General features: G+C 42.3%; 1 protein-coding gene across 1 annotated transcript; it reads right to left on the reverse strand.

Annotated features, from left to right (window-relative positions):
- Window positions 1–1,958: 1,958 nt before the first annotated feature.
- LOC134848625 (uncharacterized) lies at window positions 1,959–19,596 on the reverse strand. The gene is made up of 4 exons (XM_063866144.1): window positions 19,348–19,596; window positions 18,745–19,082; window positions 15,630–18,449; window positions 1,959–2,088 (listed from the first exon to the last, which is right to left on the reverse strand). The coding sequence occupies exons 1-4, from the start codon at window positions 19,594–19,596 to the stop codon at window positions 1,959–1,961; spliced, it is 3,537 nt and encodes a 1,178-aa protein (XP_063722214.1).
- Window positions 19,597–21,441: the final 1,845 nt, after the last annotated feature.

Consider the following 21,441-nt stretch of genomic DNA (forward strand, 5'->3'; position numbering starts at 1 on the left):
ACACATCCCGGTGTTGCTCCAAAAATCGAGGCTATCGAGCAATTTTTCTCAGACTGTGATCAAAAAATAAAAGATGAAGCTAAAAAAACGTATACGTCCACGATTTTAAGATGTTGGAGCAGAAGTGTCAAATACTTCATAGACTTGCTGTTGAACTCTAGAGAAAATTTAGTGAGAAAAGTTAGAAAAATTTGGGGTAGGCAGAGTTTCAAACAGCTGGAAACCTACTACATTATCACATTTTGATTTGGGTTGGACCAAACACATTGTTTCGAAAACAGTCAATGCCCTGAGAAAATATTTTTAATGCTTTTTTTGAGCTGTTGCAATCTTCTTCAGACCTAGTCAACAATTTTAATTTTGACCATCTAGTTGAGAACTGCATGAAAACACACTCACATTGTTGTCAAAAGGGGGTTTCAGATGTATGAAACGAAAAGATCTTGAAGGAAATAAAGTTTGTCCTACTCCACCATATCCTGCTTCCCACTGTCATTGGATGATGGAAATTAAACAGCAATATCCGGAATGTGCACAAAATATACTTGTTAAGTTAGGATTAGGAGAAATAAATGACGTGAATGGTTTCCAAATAAAAGAGCCATTAAACTGTGAGAAATACATGTATGCAGCCTCCAGAGGCGAACACATGCTTCCTACAAATGCTAAGATTTTTGCTATTACTCAATCGAGTTTAACTTTACTAAAAACAACTAGCCAATTTTCTAGTTTTTACTTGCCTCATTATAGTGCAAAACCTGAAGAACACTCAGATGCTAGAAAATCAAGTGGAAAAGATGGAAAGCATTTTAGATTGCATGATGGCATTCAAAATAAACATTTAGCGTCAGTTAAGTTTCTCATTGAACATGAGAAAAACACAACGTCAAACAGAAAATATAAGATGTCAAATGCTCTCAATAACTGAATCAGTTTTTTGGTTGCTAGGGTTGCCATGTTTTCACAAATATGATTTTTATCCACATATAGAATGTTCCGGCAGAGCTGAGAAAAGTAAAATTGATAGATCGTTTCCGAACAACTTTAGACTTCGTTCCAAATTAACTCCTTCAATTTCCGCAGTCATATTCTGAACTATCCGGTTCATAAACAAATCACTTATAATCAAAAACAACTCCAGACTGACTTTCTCAATACAAATGAGAGCATCGATTGTATGACAAGTTTCTGTTTGCGTCCGCCTGAATTACTTGTAATAAGTAATGTTGTAATTTATTTTAAATGTTTTCAACGGGACAAAAAATCAAAATCAGGAAAAATATTGTTTACAATGGCGGAGAACAAAGAACTATACCCGTGGGTAGATTGCTCGGGTCATTTTGTTTATATTCGGCCTCTAGGAGTCAACATCGTTCGAGTATTTTTACACGTACCTCGAAGTAACATTTTCATCTTAATAGGTTCGAAAAATGGAATTGTTAAGTTCCTTGTCGTCGGCAGAAATTAATTTTTACAAAGCTAAAAGTGATTTTAACAGTTTGTTACCAGAAATCGTTTTTCGAACCGTTTCTTCAAAGGACATAATTAATTTTCTTGTTTCATTCCTACTTCGATTTGGATGTTTTCATACTGAGCTAGATCTTGTTTCTTCCTCTCGTCTCATCGATAGCTTTGTTTATTCTGATTTGCTCGACGAAAAAGATACTTACCATGAAGATGGCAAGCTTAAACTTTTGAAAATTTCTATAATGAAAGACCTCCGTTTCCAACCAGAAGGCGTTTTGACTTTTTCGAGTAAAATACTTTCGGCAAAAGAAGCCTGCTGTCCGCTGCTAAACATAGAGTCTAATGATTCTGTTGAACCACCTCTAGTTCTTATTCAGTCCATGCATAGTAGAATTATGCTATCTGTTGAGGATTTTTGTGCGCAAAGCCAACTGAGATTGTTCGAAAGAGTCCGTCAATTGAATATCCCAAATTTGACTCTAGGTTTAAATTCAGTTTCTAACTACTCGTTCCCTGATTTCCAATCTGGTCCTGGCCAAATGATGTGTTCTTTCCGTGGGCAACACATTGTTCTGCGACGTGTCATCAAGTTCTTGCGACAGAAGTTCAGTCAACAGACAGCTACATACAACAAACATCAAATTATTTTGGGTACAACTTTATGTTAACTCTGTTATTTGTTTGTGCTTTCTGTTCATACTTCTGTTGAAAATGGTTAATATTGATACTATATCTCAAAGTTGCGAAAGAACACAAGCGTGTTAATATTGATACTATATCTCGAAGTTGGGAAAGAACACAAGCAATTTGTAAATAGTTTTTAAAGATACAAAGTTATAAAAGCTTAGATTTTAGCATCCATTTTTTTTTCTTTAGGACGACCTGGAACAGGTAAAATTTTCGTGAGTGGTTTGATCCTAGCGTACACCCTTTGCAACGGATTCGTTTCTTTTTTAACATCTCTCCCGTCACGACGTGCAGACAAACTGAATGGAGAACATTTGCATAAGTTGTTCAAATTAGGCTTAAACAGTCTTGATTCACGTCATCAGCAAATCAAGCATTACTGAAACTGAACAGAGACAATGAGAGAAAGACTTTGTTAGAGCGCCTGCAGGTTTTGTTTATCGAAGAAATAAGTCTGATAAGCGCAGAAACGTGGAACACAATGGACATTATTCTTCGAAGATTGAAAGGCCGCGATGAGATGTTCGGTGCTGTTGCTGTAAATGCCAATAGTGATTGCTGTCAATTACCCAACATAACTGGGTACAACATATTCGAGGCTTGTTCGTTTTTGTTCACATCAAATTTCCACAACTTTGTTAGAATGGTAGATCCCGCTGGCCAGGAGCTTTTGCGTTTAATTGCGACGACCATTGCAAGAATCGGAAATAGAACGATGTGTAGAAATAATTGAAGAAAACTGTTGCTTCGTATCAACTTGGAACGACATTGAGGAGCCAAAGATAATGAACGTTTTCGGAAAACGTATTGCGGAAAAAGAGTCATTTGAAAGTCATTGTCAGAACATTTACAATTCAGGGGTGCCATACAAAAAGATTGTTTGTGTTGACGAAATTTCCCCAAAAAATTCTCATCTATGAAAACGGGCATGGCATCAAGTAAGAACCACCGAGTATTTAGCTAATCAAAGAAGAAAAATTTGAAACGATAAATTAACTTATGATCTTGTTGAAGCTTCTTGTTGGAAGAGCCCGTTAAAAACCATTGCTGTGGGAAACCTATAGATACTAGCATGTTTATTTTTGAAACGCTGAGCGTGTTTTTCGAAATTAAAAAAATTCTTTTCTATTAACAGGGTACATCTCATTTAAACAAAATTGTGACGGACTATGAATGGATTTTATTTTACCCTGAGTGCATTATGAGATGTACGCGAAATATTTGTGGAATGCATCAGGGTCAAACTTGTGTCGTGGGTTATACAACTCTTACAGATCAATTAGTGGAGGTTTTCGTTGCACCAGATATGGATTTAATCAACAACGAAACAATGCAGAGCCGAGAGTACCTGAGTTGGAGAAAGTGTTTTTTTTTACAGTAGCTTGTAACCAACTTGACAACAGGGAACACGTGTCATTATGCAGTCAGTTGTATCAAATACAGTGATGAAATTAAAATTGCAGCAACAAACACCATAATGACTACAATTGTACGAACGAGTATGGAGCAACCGTGTCATGTTACTGATAGAACTATGAAAAAACGCATAAGAAAACATCGCTGGAGTAGTGAAAAAAATTTGGGCTAGGCTGAATTTCAAGACAACTGAAGGAAATTTGTCACATTATCACATTTTAATAAAAAAGGATCATTCAGTGTTGACCACTCAATTCAATGCGCCAAAAAACGTTTCACAATAAGCTCGACCAGATCTTTTCAAGCAGTCTAAAGTTGATTTCAAATTACGAAGATCTGTCCTTAGCTTATGAGATCTGCGTTTTGCTGCACACGCATGAGTGCGCGAAGATCTGAGTGCGCGAAGAGCAATTATCCATTCATGAAAAGATGCAGAGAGCAGGACAATTTGCAAGACACTGCCGTTTCCCCAAAGCCAAAGCAATTGGAAAATGCAACTGACTCGATATTATCCGGAAAGTGCTCTTCTTATACTGCATGAAATAGGTCTAGCTGCTTACGTGGTTGGTGATCCAGACCAGTTGGAACCTTGTGCTGAATTGACTAGCGAAATACATACGTACGCTGCAACAAAAGGCGAAAAACTGGTGGCTACTTCAGCTCATATTTTCTTTCGATCACAGCCAGCACGAATCGCTTAGCCACAGATCCTCATATGAGCTGCATAGATTTAACATACTATTCTAGCGACGTAGAAGAGCACGCGGAAGCTTAAATATCGGCAGGACGGCATGGAAAGAGCTTCCAATTTTGTTAAGATGTAATCGCAAATCGACACCTCAGCACGGTGCGACACTACTTAGAAGTTGATAAGAAGCGCGAACTGAAAGTAGAGAAGATTGACTGTTGTATGTTGTCCGTAACCGGTGGTGGTCATTGGCTTCTTCGACGACCACTTATTAAAACTAACATACACTTCATTCACATATCTAATGTGCCTGAATGTTAGAGATATGTCTGTTTGGATACATTCATTTTAAGATTACCACAAGTCAATTTGTTCGAGTGTGCCTAACCAGTGATTGAGCCATGGAAAAAAATGTCTGATTCCCAAAGTGTCATTCTCTCAGATAGTTGTGGTGGCCTCGAAAAACTAGACAAAATCGCATTATTCAGTTTGCAACCTCCAGACCTGCTGTGTCTCTTCTATTGAGATATATTTTCCTTGTTTTATGCATGAAAAAAATCATTCCCGCTAATTCAGGTTCAGGCAGCGTTTAAGACTGATATAAAAGGACCATGGACTGACTGTCTAATGCTCGCCATTCCTTTTCTTCAGGTCTGGTTGATACAGCCACAATCATACTCTGTGGATTACACACTGCTTTTGCAGATAAATGTCTCGCCTCGAATGATAATTCAGGGGACAGTTTTTTCCGACTGGTGGTTGTCGCCTATCCCATGAGAAACTGTTGCCCGGAATTGTCGTCAAAAGAGTTCCGCCAATAAAACTACTAAGCTTTCTTGTTTCATTCATTCTGCGTTTTGGCAAGTATGAAACAGATTAAATCTTTTCTCAAGCTGTGGGTTGAAAGACTGTTTTATTTACGCCAAGTTATAAGAAGATAAAACTCAATTCTGAAGAGCTGACATACTACGCCTGCTATCGATTCATACAAAGCAGGAGCTCATGTTTCTTGCCGGTGGTTCGTTAACATTCTCAGCTAAATTCGGTAGCGCCGATGCTGCATTCTTACAGTTGCTGAATGTTGCCGAAAACGATAGCTGTCTCGAAAGCCCTCTTGTTCGTTCGGGCCATAATGTGCATTGGTTGAGCAAATCAAAAAACTAAATACTAGTATCACTGAACCGCTTTCACGACAACTTGCAACTACTGATGAATGGCTGCTCCTCATTGTATATCCATATACTCAAAGTGAAGATTCCAAGCAAGAACAGACGATTATAAGGACAGTGTTAACAAATCTTCAACGCCGCGTTTGCAACTATAGCCTGAACTTGCTTTCCAGAAATGAAACAATTCTGGTGTATCTGGTAAAACTAATGTCTGCAAAATTTTCCTTTCTTATGCTTTCATAAATTAACGTCAATGGTCACGAGTTCAGCTGCAAGAAGCGCAAACCATTTAGGCGGTGAACACATCCATCGGTTATTCGGAATTCCGCTTCCGAAACAGCAGATGAAGCGGTGATCAAACATACCAATGATCCGAAAAGGCAGCATCTTCGAAGATAGTTACAGTTTCTTGTGTTAGAGGAGATAAGTGTGCTCAATGTTTTCGTACTGGCTAATGGAGACTGCATGCAGTTACCCAATAAATCAGGACGAGACGTTTTCATGTCAAATTGTATGTTGCACGGTTTCTGTTCAAATTTTGACGCACTTAGTGATATTGATCGCTCCCAACGGCCAGCAAATACTGAACCTGATGGAACAACGACCAATACCCGATGAAGATATTGCTGAGATTATATATTTGTTTGCTTCCCACAGTGTATTTGTGGATTCAATGGAGGAAGCTGATCACCACATAATGCGAATCTTCGGTAAAAAGTCCGCCAAACAAGAGGCAGTGTCAATGCACTTCACTTCGATAGCAGCTTCTGGAAAGTTCTTTCATTTTATAGGCTGTAGTCTCATCAGTAGAGAGAAGCTCTCTCGGATGTCTCTAAGTTTCTAAATAGAAATGTTCCCCTGCCCGCTCGGCTGTTACTGTACCCGCCAGCGGTTGTGCAATTCTGCTGCAATATGAAAGAAGCACATCAGCGATCTTTAGCTGTAGTGGATTATGAAGCGTCGACAGAATTAAGTATAGTTGTTTCCTTAGCTCCTTCGCCATCTGATGTAACAACTTCAGCTATAGACAATGCAGAGTTCCGCACATGTCATCAGCTGCCAACTATAAAAGAAACCGGTTGTAACCACTCTTGTAAAGGCAACACTGTTAGACATGTTCAACTTCCACTATCAAATTATGTAGCTGCTAATTGTCAACGATTACTCGGCGAGAAGTTTACCGGAGTAGCAACAGCAGTTTCCGTCACCGAGTCCAAGTATACGTAGTGGCTTCCTTCGCAAATCTTTTTTATTCAGAGCATCATTCCGGCAACAAAGACCTAACTCTTCAAGCAAAAACGACTGTGCTGAAATCAACAAATCTTCACGAGCAGCAAGTCTACCAAAGAGAGTGTGCGACGCTCATTTGACTCAGTCCCCTGAGGAAATAGCTTGAAGTCCTTATATGCGATCCAACTTTAGTGAGCCGCCAACGAGTGTGGGCTTTGTAGTAGCCTTAGTTTCAATCAAAGATAAATCCTAGTAGCCGGTGTGACATTCGACCAGAATGGATCAAAATGCAGATTCAGCATATTCGAAATTTTAGCAGTGAACCTTCCGAATTGGCGATTTTGAGGGAATAAGAGGGTTATTGGAACGATTGGCCAAACGGTGAGGGCTAGAATATTCTGGTATTTTAAAATTTTAAAAAATCGAAGTATGACGTCATATTTCTGAGAAACGTCAGAAACGGCCATTTTGGCAGAAAAGTCGAAGAAGGACACAACAACGATAGTTGCGACGACGACAACAACGAGAAAATTGAGAATCAGAATCAGAGAAAAGCAGAAGTAGCAGAGACCGCTCCAAGTTGCAACTATTGTGTCGCTACAATAGTTGCAAGGCAGTTGCTAACAATAGTGAGGGGTGGAAACCAGCCTGCCGGGTTACAGAGAAATCAAGCTTAACGTGCTTGATTCAGTGGATTCGAGAATCAGGAGGGGTTTCGGGACTGAAACTTTTATCATCTTATATGAACTTTTAGCTTCCCTGTCATGTCCTGATTTGAATTTAACTAACATCTGAATTCATTTTGCTAGAATGAGAAGCTAGGAGTTGGGGAAAGGGTTGATCCATCTTCGATGGAGATGATGATTCTTATCTACTGAACAAAAACAATAATAATTCAATACGTAGTAGTAGCCCTCTTTTTAGGAGTGACCTCGTGGTCTGGGGATACTGAGACCCAGCCATGAGCTCACTATTTCTGCATGTAATTAAGTTAATTTGAGTGTTTTGACCGAAGCCGAAAGCAGTAACGTTTTTGTCGACCCGATGTCAGAAAGACCACCGAAAGTACTGGCTTGGTAGAGACGGTGAAAAGCATGCAAAGCTCTGTTTAGACGTTAGCCAGTCGTCTTAGGACTTAGTTTTGTTCTCCGTCGATATGTATCTTCCGGGCGAATGTTACATACATGTTTTTATGGCGCTCCTGGGTGTTATTCTTTTTTTTAACATCATGACCGGCAGAACCGTTAACGAGCACTCCGCGCCGAGCGGATGCTCACAATAACGCCCTTAATAGGCCTAAGCCGCCGGGGCGGAAGGGTAGTTCGGAACGCGGAAGCCTTCCGGATTATCGTGAATAGCTTTTTAACCTACTTAAGATCGAAAATTCACGAACCAGGAAGGGTGGCGGGATTCGCGGTCCCGTCGTTCCCTGAGAGGTTTGTGACCAAAAACACTTAAAGATATATATATAAAACCAAACAAAAAGTAGCATAGTACCCAAGAAAAACAAAAAACATAGAAAATAACCGAAAAAACCAAAAACAGTAAAAAGTAAGAAATCAGTAGAAATCATCCCCCCAGACAAGATGTGATCCGACCCTCCCGTTTGTTGTTGATAGATATATTATTGTTACAGGCATTTATATCAGTCAGGATCGTTACGATCAATTTTGTTGCCCGTTTGTGAGGCTTGTACTGTAGGGTTATTTGAGCATTTAAGCACGTTAATGATAAATTGCGCTCAATCCCGAAGGGTCAGCTGATTTGCGCTCAATTCGGAAGCGTCTTGGGAGAAGACTGATCCGGCAAGCAGTACAAGGAGCAACAAGAAGGGGCTCATGGACAACAACAATCGACTGTTGGGTATCGTTAACAAGTTTTGTATCCCTTTTGGTACAAAAAGTAAGATAGTAATCTGGGGGGGGGGGGGGGGGGCTCGACAGTGCTGCACTGTAGTGACCCTTCACCGAACTGCGAATATCCGAGTTAAGCACCTTAATTCGGATATTAAACAAACCCGGAGGGGTATAGTATTACTAATATTATTACTTATATAGCCTATATTAATACTCCTATATCGTTTTTCAGTGAAAAACACAGAAAGCAGACCGGTTGTTAGTGTCAAAATAGCGATATTTTGATCCCCCACAAGTCGCGATTTTTGAGAAAAAAAGCGCTAAAGTAGTTTGTTACATCGTAGCTGCACTACCATAATAGATAGAACCGGTTAAGTTTAGTTCGAAAGTGGTTGGAACTATTTTGGTACCAAAAACCGAATTTTCGCGATTTTTGATACTACGTAACACTATAAAATCAGAAAATTTTTTGAAATTTTTGAGTTAGAACAGTAAAAATAGTTGTTTGGACAACGTCCACTAGTGAATCTACAAGTTTCAAAACCCGCTTCCCGAAAGCCTTCCGGGTTGCAGAGAAATCGAACGTGTTTGATTTGGTGGATTCATCAATCCGGAGGGGTACAGGTAGCATAGTTTTTCGCAAATTTTTTCAACTAAAGCGTTTTAGATCGGGTCTTTTGCATTGAACTAGAAGAGTATAGACCTTCTGAGCTCGGATCAATAATTTTTAGGTCGAAAGGAACAGAATTGCGGAAAAAGTTAGGCGGAACCTATAAGAGACAAACTTTTTGACTTCAAAACAAAAGACGTTTTGGTTAATAACTTTGGAACTACTGGGCATATCGAGTTGATCTTGGTATCAATAGATCAGAAATTAGCTGAGCTTACTGATAGGGTTAAAAAATTTTCGAAAAAGTAAGCGTGAAAATTTTTTGAGATTGTTTTTAGCAAATTCACCAATTTGGGAGGGTAGACCCTTCACGTTTTACAAATTTTTTTAGAAAAGCCCTTGCACCCCTACCAAAAGGTAAAAGCGGTTGAATAAAGTAACTTTAGGCCGTTCTAGACGAAAAGGGAAGGCTAATACCTTAATCGAGCCGAAGTTAGGCGAGCGATAAGACCCTTCACCGTTAGCGTGAATTGTCAAATAAGAGGCTTAACTTCAAACCGGAAGGGTCTAGGAAAGCAGTACATACCCTTCCTAGTTAATTGAAAAAGCAAAATCGCATCGGAGAACGTATCCGAAAGGGTATAGGTTGAAAGAAGGAAATCTCCGAAAAGCTACTATTACAGACCAGAGGGCTCCCAATCCGGAGGGGTCAAAAAAATCAAAAAAATTCTTTTTCTCTTCAAATTAGGAGGGGTCCGAATCCGGAGGGGTCTAATATTTGCTAATTCGGAGGGGTCCAAATCCGGAGGGGTCTTATATTTACAAACTCAGAGGGGTCCCAATCCGGAGGGGTCTAAATTTTGCTAGTCCGGAAGGGTCTTATTTTGCCAATCCGGAGGGGTATTATTTTATTAAAGGACTTAGGTAAACGGAAGAAAGACTAAAGTGAGAGGTATAAGGTTATTAGCAGACAGGCTAGGAATCAGTGACTGCACTGGTAACTTGCCTTTCAATAAAGACCAGACCAAAACAAAACAGGTCCGAACTCGGATATTCGCGACACTAAGTCTAAACTAAAAAGAGCGTAATTCATTGGCGTGGATTGAAACCCAAAACGTTTTTGTGAAAAGTGACTGCCCTGAGGATTGTAGTAGGTCTAGCTCGGGCAGTCCGAAGGCAGATAGGTAACACAGTACTCGGTGGGTGCAAGAGACGTTCACTTGAGAAAATAACTGCCTTCAAAGTTTTATCTTCGTGGTTATACAGGGATTCGTGGTCACTATTTAATAGAATCTTGTGAAATTTATTGTATTGTGTCATTATTATTGGTAGTCAAACTATAAGGTCACTAGCAATCGAATTGAGTGTATAGGCATTAACAAGTGACAAATTGAGAATGAGTCTAGACAAGTCAAGGATACCTAAACGGGGTAATAGCTCTAGGAAATTCATACCTAAAGCAAAGAAGAACAATGACCGATCCTTTTGTGGATTGGATCAAACGAGCCCGGACCGACAAAGGGGAGACGGTTTCAGGCAGAATGGTTGAAACAAGGAGTCAGAAGACCTCAGAAGAGCGAAAAGAACTGTTAGAAGTGGAGGTCAATACGGACCATGCCATGAACGACAGCCAGGAAGTACATGGACTGGAAGGGAGAGGCAGAAGGCTGGCGAGTGAATCTACTCCGGTGGAACAAGGCCATGAATTTGCCACTTCCACCGGGACATTGGATCGAGAGGAGATGTCGGAACTGTCCGACATCTCAACTGAAATAGCGGCAACTAGAAGATCTCCAACAGACAACACTATGATGGCAGGCGGAACTGAGAAACAAACAACGTCATCATCGTTCTCAGAAAGAATGAGGAACACCTTAGGAAACATCTTTCCATTCACCATGGGAGGAGGCGCAGGAAATGAAGGTGAATCCCAGGAGGAGGTGGACGAAGAAGAGCAAGTGGACTTTGGGTCTCAAGTCAGCCTCAATAGTTCGACCCAGGAGAATGAGGCATACGTCGGAAGAGAGACTGGAACCATGGATAAATTTGGTGTAGTGAGAACGATAAGCAAAGAGGTAAACACACCGGGCCAGTCAAGAGACTTCGCGATTATGACAAATTCAGAGCTGCAAACTGGGGAGAGTAGAAACAGAGGGCTAGGCAACGCATTGGCGAATCCTGAGGTGGATAATGAAAAGACGTCGAGGCAGAGAGTCAAGGCCCGGATCTCGACCAGCACGAAGCTACCTGGGACCGACAGGGTTACACCGCCACTAGTGACGCCACTCGTGGATAACGGGGCAGCACTAGAAGAAGCCTTAAACAACATAGTGGACAGTTTAGGAGAACAAAATGAATAGATTTCCATAAGAATGAGTGAACTAGAAAGGGCAGTTCACATTGAAAGAGAAAGTCTGCGGGAAGAAATAAACCGCAATAGACAAGAAGTTGGAAGGAGCGAAAAACGCTTGAAATAAAGAACGTACGAGCATATGGCGAAGAACTTGTCGCGAATGACAAGAGAAGCGGAACAGAGAGAGTTACGCTTAAGAGACGCTAAGTTGAGAATTCAGCAAGAGCAGTCTCTTGGGACTCTTGACACAAAGATAGACGCGATGATGGAGAGGCGAACTCAGGCTATCATGGACAGGTTGGACGGGCTACTAAGCAGCAACAGTGGACCAAAAGAAGGGGAACCGAACTCGGGAGGTCCCAGCAGGGAGCCGAAGGTGAACTTCAATGAACATCAAAAGAGGAAGACATATGGATCCACTAGAGGCAGGGGCAGTTCAACAGGCAATGCCACAAGGGATAATAGAACATGGGGCCCGAACAGTAGGGCAAGTTCAACGGGGAACAGACATACCTCTAATGAACGACCAACGCAAGGCACACATGCGACTGGGAGAAGTGATTCCGGTAACAGAGGGCATGCAAGCCCGGGGAGGAGTCATGTGGGCCAAGCGGGAAACACTCACGGCGATACGGATTGCAGGGATGCACCGCATACAGAGCCTTTGACAAGGTGTGAGGACACTCAGGCGGGACACTCAAGGGATGCTACGGCAATGTCCACAGCCTTTGAACCCCTAAACAGGTCTTTGGAGACATTCCTTACAAGGTTATCCAGAACCAATGAACGCAGTGAGAAGTTCAGAAGAGTCTTTAAGAAACCAAGATGCTATAAAGATGAATCTGATGGCTGTATTGATACCTGGATAGAGGTAACGAAGCTGCATTTCGAGGAAGAGGACTTGTCGGAGAGACAGGAATGCAGTGCGCTCACCAGCAATTTGGAAGGGACAGCCCTGAACTGTGTCATGGCAAGAAGCAATGTCAGCGTGACACAGCTGAAAATCTTCGAAATCTTGTTAAACCGTTTCGGATCAGGGGTGCAGGGGCACCAACCGATGATGCGCTTCGAGAAACGGAGGCAACGAGAAGATGAAACGATAGACAAGTTTCTCGATGACTTGGAAATGCTGAGAAGACGCAGCCAACCGGATGAGTCAAATCGAAGGATGAACCTGGCCGTAGCCTCAAAATTCATCGATGGTGTGAAGAATGATGAACTTCGAACAATGCTAGCAACGCATTACACACCACTATCAACCAATGCGCCAACACCAGAGGAGTTGAGGCTCAAGTCAAAAGAGTATCTTTTGTTGAAACCTCCTTCGAGATCTGGATACTACAAGAACAATTATGGCAATTTTAACAATGGGCCAGCAAACCAAGGGAACAATTGGTACAAACCAAGGGATGATATGGACAAGAGACGCTCTTGTGCCAAATGCAGTTCAACGGACCATCATGTGTCAGCATGCCTAACTTACAAACAAGGCATGAAAGCAATAAGCTTTAGCCTGGAGGACGAAGATGCGTCAGAATTGGACCATGAGGATTTCATGAGAGGGGTAATTGCAAAATTCGGCCCGAAGTGTTTCTTTTGCAACTTGGAAGGTCATTTTAAATCAGATTGTCCGCAATTCTGGGATGCAGTGGCAGACATCAAGCATCCAAGGCATGAAGAAGCTTTGTCAGGAGTGAAAGCCAGCAAGGCTCGCCTGTTGAGTGAAGCGGAGGCACGCAGAAAAGATAAACCTCAAGAGCTGGCGGCAAAGAAAATGCAAGCGGTAACAGAAGAGACACGTGAACCGGAACCAGCAACTGCGGCCGATGACTTCAAGATTGATTATAGGGCAGCCGCTAGGGATGCTCTAAATAGAGTACAGCAGGAACTGGTGACGAAAGAGATCGAACAAAAAGTGAAACTTGAACTGGAGAATGAGAAACTTCAGGAGCAACTGAATACCTTCGAAGCAACGGAGTTCGAGGAAACTAAAGCACCAAGCAGTTTGAGCATGAAACTTAATGTGATCTCCGGTCAGAGGTTCGGTATGGTGCCGCAAGGAAGCAAGATACAGTCGATAATCTTAGTGGCTGGACATCAGGTAATCAGAAATTTAAGTGAACCATCCGAGTTCACTTTGATGCATATGGACACATATGCAGATTATCTGAGGCAGGTGGAGCCACGCACCGAGTCGAGAGCTGTGCGAGGACTACTAACAACGGGTGGCCCTCGCATGAAGAAACTTCATGGACGCTACCTAGAGGTCTATGGGCCGTATCAAGTGATGCTTGTTCTGTGTTGAACTTATGATTTATATTCAAAACCGAGAGTTTAGAATACGTCTTGAATTGGATAATGTAGAAAGAATTATGATTGATTTTAGCAGGAAAGAATCACGTGAAAAGTGGCGGGAATTAAGATGCAAGAAAACAAGAAACATATTACATGTACATAAAAGCAATTTATAATAAAACTCTTTGGCATACATTGAAGTTAGCCACGTCTGAACATCCAGCCCACCTTGAGAGATCCTCTCAAAAGATAATAGTCACATAACTAATAATGAGAGCTCTAAGGAGACCGTTTTTTGACAAATGGTTTTTCTTTCAGATATGTTTGCGACATATGATGTACCCACTGATGAGACGATGAGAATTGCCGATTTTGTGAAAGAGTGTAAAGCAGCTGATGAGTTAATGGAGATGGCCGTGAAAGGAAGATACGAATTTCTGCCTGTCAAATCTGTCTTTGGGTTTTTAAAGAATCCCAAACAGCCCGGGGTTATAAAGAATGAAGTAATCAGATTCCAAAATGATGCTGTTAACACAGCTTCCAAGAGTGAAAGATTTGACGACTTGCAAAGAGAGTTTAACGTAGGCGAACCAGGCTTGGATTGTGGATTTGGAAATGATGTTTATCAGCCCGTTGTGCCAAAGAGCAGTCAAAAATATCAGTATGGGAAAATCATTGTAGGGAAGATGAAGAAGTGTACGATCCGTTTTTATTGATTTCTAGAGGCATATCATTTACACCCTGGCATATCGATGGAGATCCGCCCTTGACTGCATGGTCGCAACTTCAGCGTGGGGAGAAACTTTGGTTTTTCACAACGAATAGAAGAGTAACCAATTTTCTGCTACGAAAACCAGAAAGTCGATGGTCGCCGTCCAGTTGGCTAACCGAGTCCTTGAGAATGGATCGTAAAGACCTGTGGGTTCATGTGCAAAAACCAGGTAATGATATTACTGAATAAATGTTAAGACACTACTTGAAATATTTTCATTTGCAGGGGAAGCTATATATCTACCGTATTGTACTGGCCACATGGTTTTGACGTATGAGTAGTGTGCTGCTAACATGGTCCATAAAAACCAGTGATTCTACTGAGGTAATGCAGAAAAGACAAGTGCAGTACACAGCTCCAACAGGTGTAGCTCATCCGGTATTGAATCCAAGAAGCCGAAGTCAGAAGATGCAGCTCGTGATTCCGGCCTCCCAAAGTCCGCCAAAGTGTGGCGCGCGTGGTGGTATTGTTACCCAGTCAACGCCCTGTTGTATGATGAAGCTTGCGGCAGAGTTCTTCTTGTCGTTGCCCAGAATTTCACGTAATGCTATCATCTCATTTCGTGCACCAATGAAGTTGGTAGCATTGTCACTATATATACATGCAGGCTTTCCCCGTCGAGCAATGAACCGTTTCAAGGCTGATACACAAGATGGTGTTGATAGGGAAGAGACAAGTTCAATGTGGACCGCTTTGGTGGTGAAACACACAAGTAACGCAATGTACGCTTTTCCCACGGACTTGGAAGAGGTTTTGAGAAAAATCGGTCCACCAAAATCAATGCCAACATGCGTGAAAGGTCGTGATTGGGTTATACGTTCCTGGGGAAGGTCTCCCATAATTGGGTTTGCACTTGCTAGCCGTCTTGCGAAGCGTCGGCAAGTAATACATGATTGTGTCACTTTAGTTATTACCTTTTTGCCACCGGTTATCCAGTATCTTTGACGTAAATGTGACAGCGTTGCTTGTGGGCCTCCATGCATGGTTTCGGTATGTGCTTGACGGATTAACAGAGTTGCTAGATGTGATTTGCCGTCTATTAGTATTGGAAACTTCAAATCGTTGCTGTGATCACTTTGCGCTAACCTTCCCCCCACTCGTAAAAGACCGCTATCTTTTTCAACAAAGGGCGTCAGCGACAGGAGTGCTCCTCTGTACGATGTCTCCTCAGATAGTTGCGAGATCTCATCATTGAAAAAGTCCTTTTGATGGCTTGCTAGAAGTGCGTGTAGTGCCGTGACGAGTTCATCTGCCATAAGATTGCCTTTAGGAGTTGTAATTTTCCTTAACAACTTTGAAGCTCGGAGTAGCCATGCAGTCACTCGTACAAGTCTAGACATAACAGAGAACCTGGTCTCGAATGGTTGACATAGAGGTACCTTATACGCATGAAGAATCGTTCGCTTGCGTCTCTCTGAATCCTCGTTACTGATGATTGACGGTTGTTGGGGCCATGTGATAGGATTTTCGGCGAGCCAGGAAGGGCCATTCCACCAAAGTTTATGAGAAAGGAGAAGACTAGGGGCCAATCCTCTGGAGGCGCAATCCGCTGGATTTTCGGCTGAGGGAACATGCTTCCAAGAGGCAGGTGGAATAATTTCTTGTATTGCTGTGTATCGATTGCCAACAAAACATGACCATTTTGCTGGGTGGTCGTTGATCCACGACAGAACTACAGTCGAATCAGTCCATCCGATGGGTTTGAGCATTGGCTTCTTCTGAGAAGAGAATGCATCCAGGCATGCTTTCAATAATTTGCAGCCTAAGGCAGCAGCGCTAAGTTCCAATCTTGGTATACTTATTTGCTTAATGGGAGAGAGCTTTGTCTTAGCGGAGAGGAGGTTTACAACAACATTTCCAGTGGCATCCGTACAACGGGAGTAAACTGCTGCAGCAAATGCGCGCTCTGAGGCATCACAAAAAACATGAAGTTGCATTTCAACAATAGGCGATTGATGTGTTAAAGGTCGGTTGATTGTTAAATTTTGAAGCAAAGAAAGTTCTCCTCTAGAATTTCTCCATGACATCTCAATAGATTCCGGAAGTCGTTCATCCCAATCAGATCCAGCCAGCCAGCATTCTTTCAAGAGAATCTTGAACTGTAAGATTGTAGGAGAAAGCCACCCCATGGGATCGTAGAATGTGGAAACATCAGACAGCAGTTTCCTCTTTGTCAACTTTGATATTTCAGGCATTCTTGTTATAGTGAACGAAAATTGATCAGTGATTGGGTGCCAATTCACACCAAGGGTCTTGATTGAGTACTGTTTGTCACAGATTGTGTAGGCTTCGGGTGCCTCTTGCAACGAAGTCGGTAATCTTGTGATTACTTGTGGGCAATTGCTTGACCACTTTCGAAGATCGAAACCACCTTTCTTGAGTGTTGATATAAGATTATCTTGTAATACGACTGCCTCTTCCACAGTGTCTGCACCTGTAAGAGCATCGTCGACATAAAAATCGTTTCTTATGACTTGAGCGGTGATTTCGTCGTCAACATCTAAAGCTGTTTCCGTGAGGGATCTAGTTGAATGGTATGCAGATGAACGTATCCCATAGGTCACGCGAGTCATCCTGTAGGTCTTAATGGGTTTCTTTGGATCGTTTCGCCAGAGTATCCGATGAAAGTCCTTGTCTGGTCGTGCTAAACAGATTTTTCTATACATTTTGGCCACATCAGCAGATAAGGCAATTTGATGAACTCGGAAGCGACTGAGTATATTGAACAAACTATCTTGGATCACGGGACCAGTCATGAGTGTGTCATTAAGAGATGGACCTCCACCACTCGTTTTGGCTGAAGCATCAAAGACAACACGAAGCTTAGTTGTCGTACTAGAGTCCTTAGTCACACAGTGATGCGGAAGGTAAAACACGTCTGCGCAATGTTTATTGATTTCTGCTGCGGGAACGAGTTCTAGATGTCCTAGATCAATGAATTCGTTTACAAATGCTTCGTACTTATCCTTCAGTTGCTTGTCTTTTAAGAGACGTTGTTCAAGTAATAAAAAGCGTCGTTCAGCTTGTTGGTAGCTTTCAGCGAGAGAAGGGGCGCCGTCCTTTACTGGAAGTTTGACAACGTACCTCCCTTCATCATCCCGCATTGTTGTTTTAGTGAAGTAATCTTCACATTCCCTTTCTTCTTGAGTTAGACGAGAACTCTTAGGGACTTCTTCCAATTCCCAAAACTTCTTGAGAACTTGATCCGTATCTTCTTGCATAAGTAAGTGATTCACGATTTCTTCCGTATTGTGGGTCGTCATAGAGACATGCTTCGATTGCGATGAATTTGAAGAGGTTGCACCAGATACAATCCAGCCCAAGTCTGTTTCTTGAAGACAAATTGTATCGCTCAACTTGATCAATCCAGGTTTGAGAAGTGCTGAGTAGACGTCCACTCCAAGAAGAACATCAATTCTGCCAGGCTTGTGAAAACTGCTGTCAGCCATATCAAGATTGTTGATATGCTTCCACCCGCCGAAGTTCACGTTAGCCAGTGGGAGGTTGCAGGTCACACGAGGCAGGACAATGAATACTCCTGTCAAAGATTTGGAGAATCTGGGAAGCATTTCAGCAGTAACAACTGAATTTGATTGTGCGGAGACTGTCTCCCCCACGGATTGAAGATTAGTAGTTACTTTCTGACAACGCAATCCTAGCTGCTGGGCACAATGGCGTGTCATGACCGAAGCAGTTGAACCTTGATCTAGTAATGCGCGAAAATATTGTACATTACCATGACGATCCTTGAATGCAACCTGCGCAGTGGGTAGGATGGTATCCGTCTCCTCGGGTCTCCTGGTGCCAATATGATTGATCGCTTGGGCGGACCTGTGTAGCAGCGTGTTGTGCTTGCCTTGACATGTCTTGCATGTGCTTGTTGAGTTGCATTGATTCGCAAAATGACTAGAACGTAGACAGTTATCACATAGTTTGTTCGTCTTGACAACTTGAAAACGCTCATCTATCGTCTTTTCTCGGAATGAATTACAGGAGAATAGTTTATGATTCTTGGATTTACAGCAAAGACAATTGTCTTTAGTTAAATGGTAGACATTGGAATGGTTGTTTTTGTTCCGATTGGACTGTGATTGCTTTGCTTGGCTGCTAGGCTGTATAGAAGCATGAGGTGAAGCTTCTAAGGATCGTGCTCGTTGATCAATGAACTGGAGTACATCATCCAAATCATGTAGTTGTGGACCAGGATTCTGAAGCTCCCATTGTCTTCTTGTTTCCGGGTCCAATTTCTCTAGAATGAGATACGTAGATGTACGCACTAGTATCCACTTTATGAGATTGAAGGGCTGACAGGTGCTCCACAATCTTCGACTGTAGTTTCCTCAGGGCACTGACATTTTCGCTTTTCAATGCCGAAAATGCAAGAAACTCCTGAATATGAGCATTGATTACTGAGCGTCTGTTGTCGTATCGTTTTATGAGCTGTTGTTTAGCAATGGCGTAGTTTGCGTCGGTGATTGACAAAGAAGCTATGATTCTGGCAGGTTCATCTTTGAGGGCTGCTTTGAGGTAGTTTAGTTTCTGCGCATCACCGAGAATTATTCTTGTCAATAGACGCTGTGAAGAGATCGTAGAACGAAGAGCATTCCACATATTTACCAGAAAATGTAGGCAATTCGAGTTTAGGTAGTTGTACCTGCTTAGATTGAACGCTCTGCGATGGCTGAGGTTGCGAAAGTGGAGCTGGTGCTATATGCCTTTCGACTTCACCGATGAAACTTGATATTTGATAGATTGCTGTTTGCCAGTTTGCTGTTTTCTCTTCAGTTTCTTCTATTTCATTTACTTGTGAAGAATCTGGAGTGATAGCTTCAATCGTCTTGTTGATGGAATTGAGTGTGATGAGCTTCCTGTCCAAGTGCATCAGAACAACTTTGAGTGCCTCAAAATCTTGCTTCGATACTTGGTCAGTAGGATTTGCCATGATTGCATTGGCGTCGTTGATGTACTTAGTGACAACACCACGATGTGCTCCACGAGTACTTCTTTCCCTTGCTAGGGTAGCTTGATTGTCTTCCGTGCTGGGAGTTGACATCTTGAAGGATTATGTGAATGATATCACGTCGGGGTCACCAAATGTTCTGTGTTGAACTTATGATTTATATTCAAAACCGAGAGTTTAGAATACGTCTTGAATTGGATAATGTAGAAAGAATTATGATTGATTTTAGCAGGAAAGAATCACGTGAAAGTGGCGGGAATTAAGATGCAAGAAAACGTGAAACATATTACATGTACATAAAAGCAATTTATAATAAAACTCTTTAGCATACATTGAAGTTAGCCACGTCTGAACAATGCTGAACGTGGATGGAATCAGTATCTACACTAGGACTTATGTAACAACAGATGATGACCAAATGGGGCAGATCTATTTGGGTGAGGAGGAACTCAAAGCCCGCAGGATAGGCCATGACGCCATGATGGAACAAGATGCAGTACACATTGGGAATGAAGCAGATGTGAACGCACATCTGCTCGACACCAACGGAACGAAAATGGGAGTCACAGGGCTTCTGGACACAGGAGCGGTAGTGAGTGTGATGCCGATAAAAACTTGGGAAAGAATGGGCTTCACGAGGGAAGATCTAATTCCAACGAATCTCCGACTGGCCGCCGCCAATCGAGGAGCTATTTACGTAGCCGGAAAAACACCAATAACGGTCCTCCACATGGGAGGACGTGATCCTTGGATGAGCTTCCTGGTGGTAGTGAATTTGGACGACGCCGACCAATTCATCTTGGGCAGAGATTTTGTCAGGAATTTTGACGTGATGATTGACTTGAACAACGGTCTGATACGGATTAGAAACCCGGACCGGAAGTATGTTAAGAAACCAATTAATAGGATAATAACAGACGAAAACAAGGTACCAATTTTTTTAGATAGAAAAGTAAAACTACAGCCAGGACAAGCTGTGGTGGCAATTTTTAGAATGAGGAATTTGAATTCGTTAAGTGATAGTAAACAGGTTTGCTTAGTACCGAATCCAAATAGTCAGAGTTCGGTGATTTTGGGCCGGAGCTTCTCGGTAACGCGAAACGGACTGTGTGTCAGTGTGTTATTGAACACACTGGACACCACGGTTTCAATCCAGCGTGGAAAGAAGCTTGGCTACGCTTTGCCGATGAGGACCGACTATGAGGAGACACAAAACTTGAAGAAACATAGTGTGAAAGACTGTCCCTATCATGCTAGTAAAGATAAAATTTTAAAGAGGATTAATGAATTAAAATCTATTCATAAATTGTTTTCAATGAAATCCGAAACGGACGACGGCTTATCAAGCTGCTCGAATTTTCCGGAACGCCCCTCGTCATATGAACTAGAATCTGACAAACCGGTTTTGCCAGAGATAGAACATGTAAAAGGGAAAATAGGCGAGGGAGATTTCGGAAAATTGCGGGGCCTCCTAAATCGGAACGCAGATGTATTTTCAAAACATAAGGCGGATATCGGTTGCTGTAATTTCGTCGAACACGAAATCGAACTTGAAGAGGGCGCCGTTCCCCACAGGGAAGGCGCAAGACGAAAGACGCCACACAAATCGGAAGCGTGCCGAGCGGAAATAGAAATGTTGCTTGAATACGACATGATAGAACCCTCGAAATCGCCATGGGCCTGCGGGGTAGTAATGGCGAAAAAGAAAGGGGGCAGCTTAGATTTTGTTGCGACTTTCGTTACTTGAACGCGGTAACAATTAAAGATGCGTAGCCGATACCGCGGATAGACGAGAGCCTCTCTAAGCTTGGTGATGCCAAGTTCTTCGCCACATTGGACTTGGGTTCTGCCTTCTGGCAGGTCCCTCTGCGGAAGAAGGATAGAGAGAAAACCGGATTCGCGTGCGAATTGGGATTGTACCAGTGGAAGAGGATGCCC

This window comes from Symsagittifera roscoffensis, chromosome 6, assembly GCF_963678635.1.
Source record: "Symsagittifera roscoffensis chromosome 6, txSymRosc1.1, whole genome shotgun sequence".
Lineage (NCBI taxonomy): Eukaryota > Metazoa > Xenacoelomorpha > Acoela > Convolutidae > Symsagittifera > Symsagittifera roscoffensis.

Bases quoted from the DNA above. Each gene is read 5' to 3' on its own strand.
- LOC134848625 (XM_063866144.1), bottom strand. From the start codon at position 19,596: ATGTCAACTCCCAGCACGGAAGACAATCAAGCTACCCTAGCAAGGGAA. The intron at 18,450-18,744 runs GTCCACAACTAC...TCTACGTTCTAG, and splicing joins ATGGGAGCTTCAGAATCCTG to TCATTTTGCGAATCAATGCA. The intron at 2,089-15,629 runs GTTAGCGCAAAG...TGTTGTATGTAG, and splicing joins CTTTTACGAGTGGGGGGAAG to CTGTCTGTTGACTGAACTTC.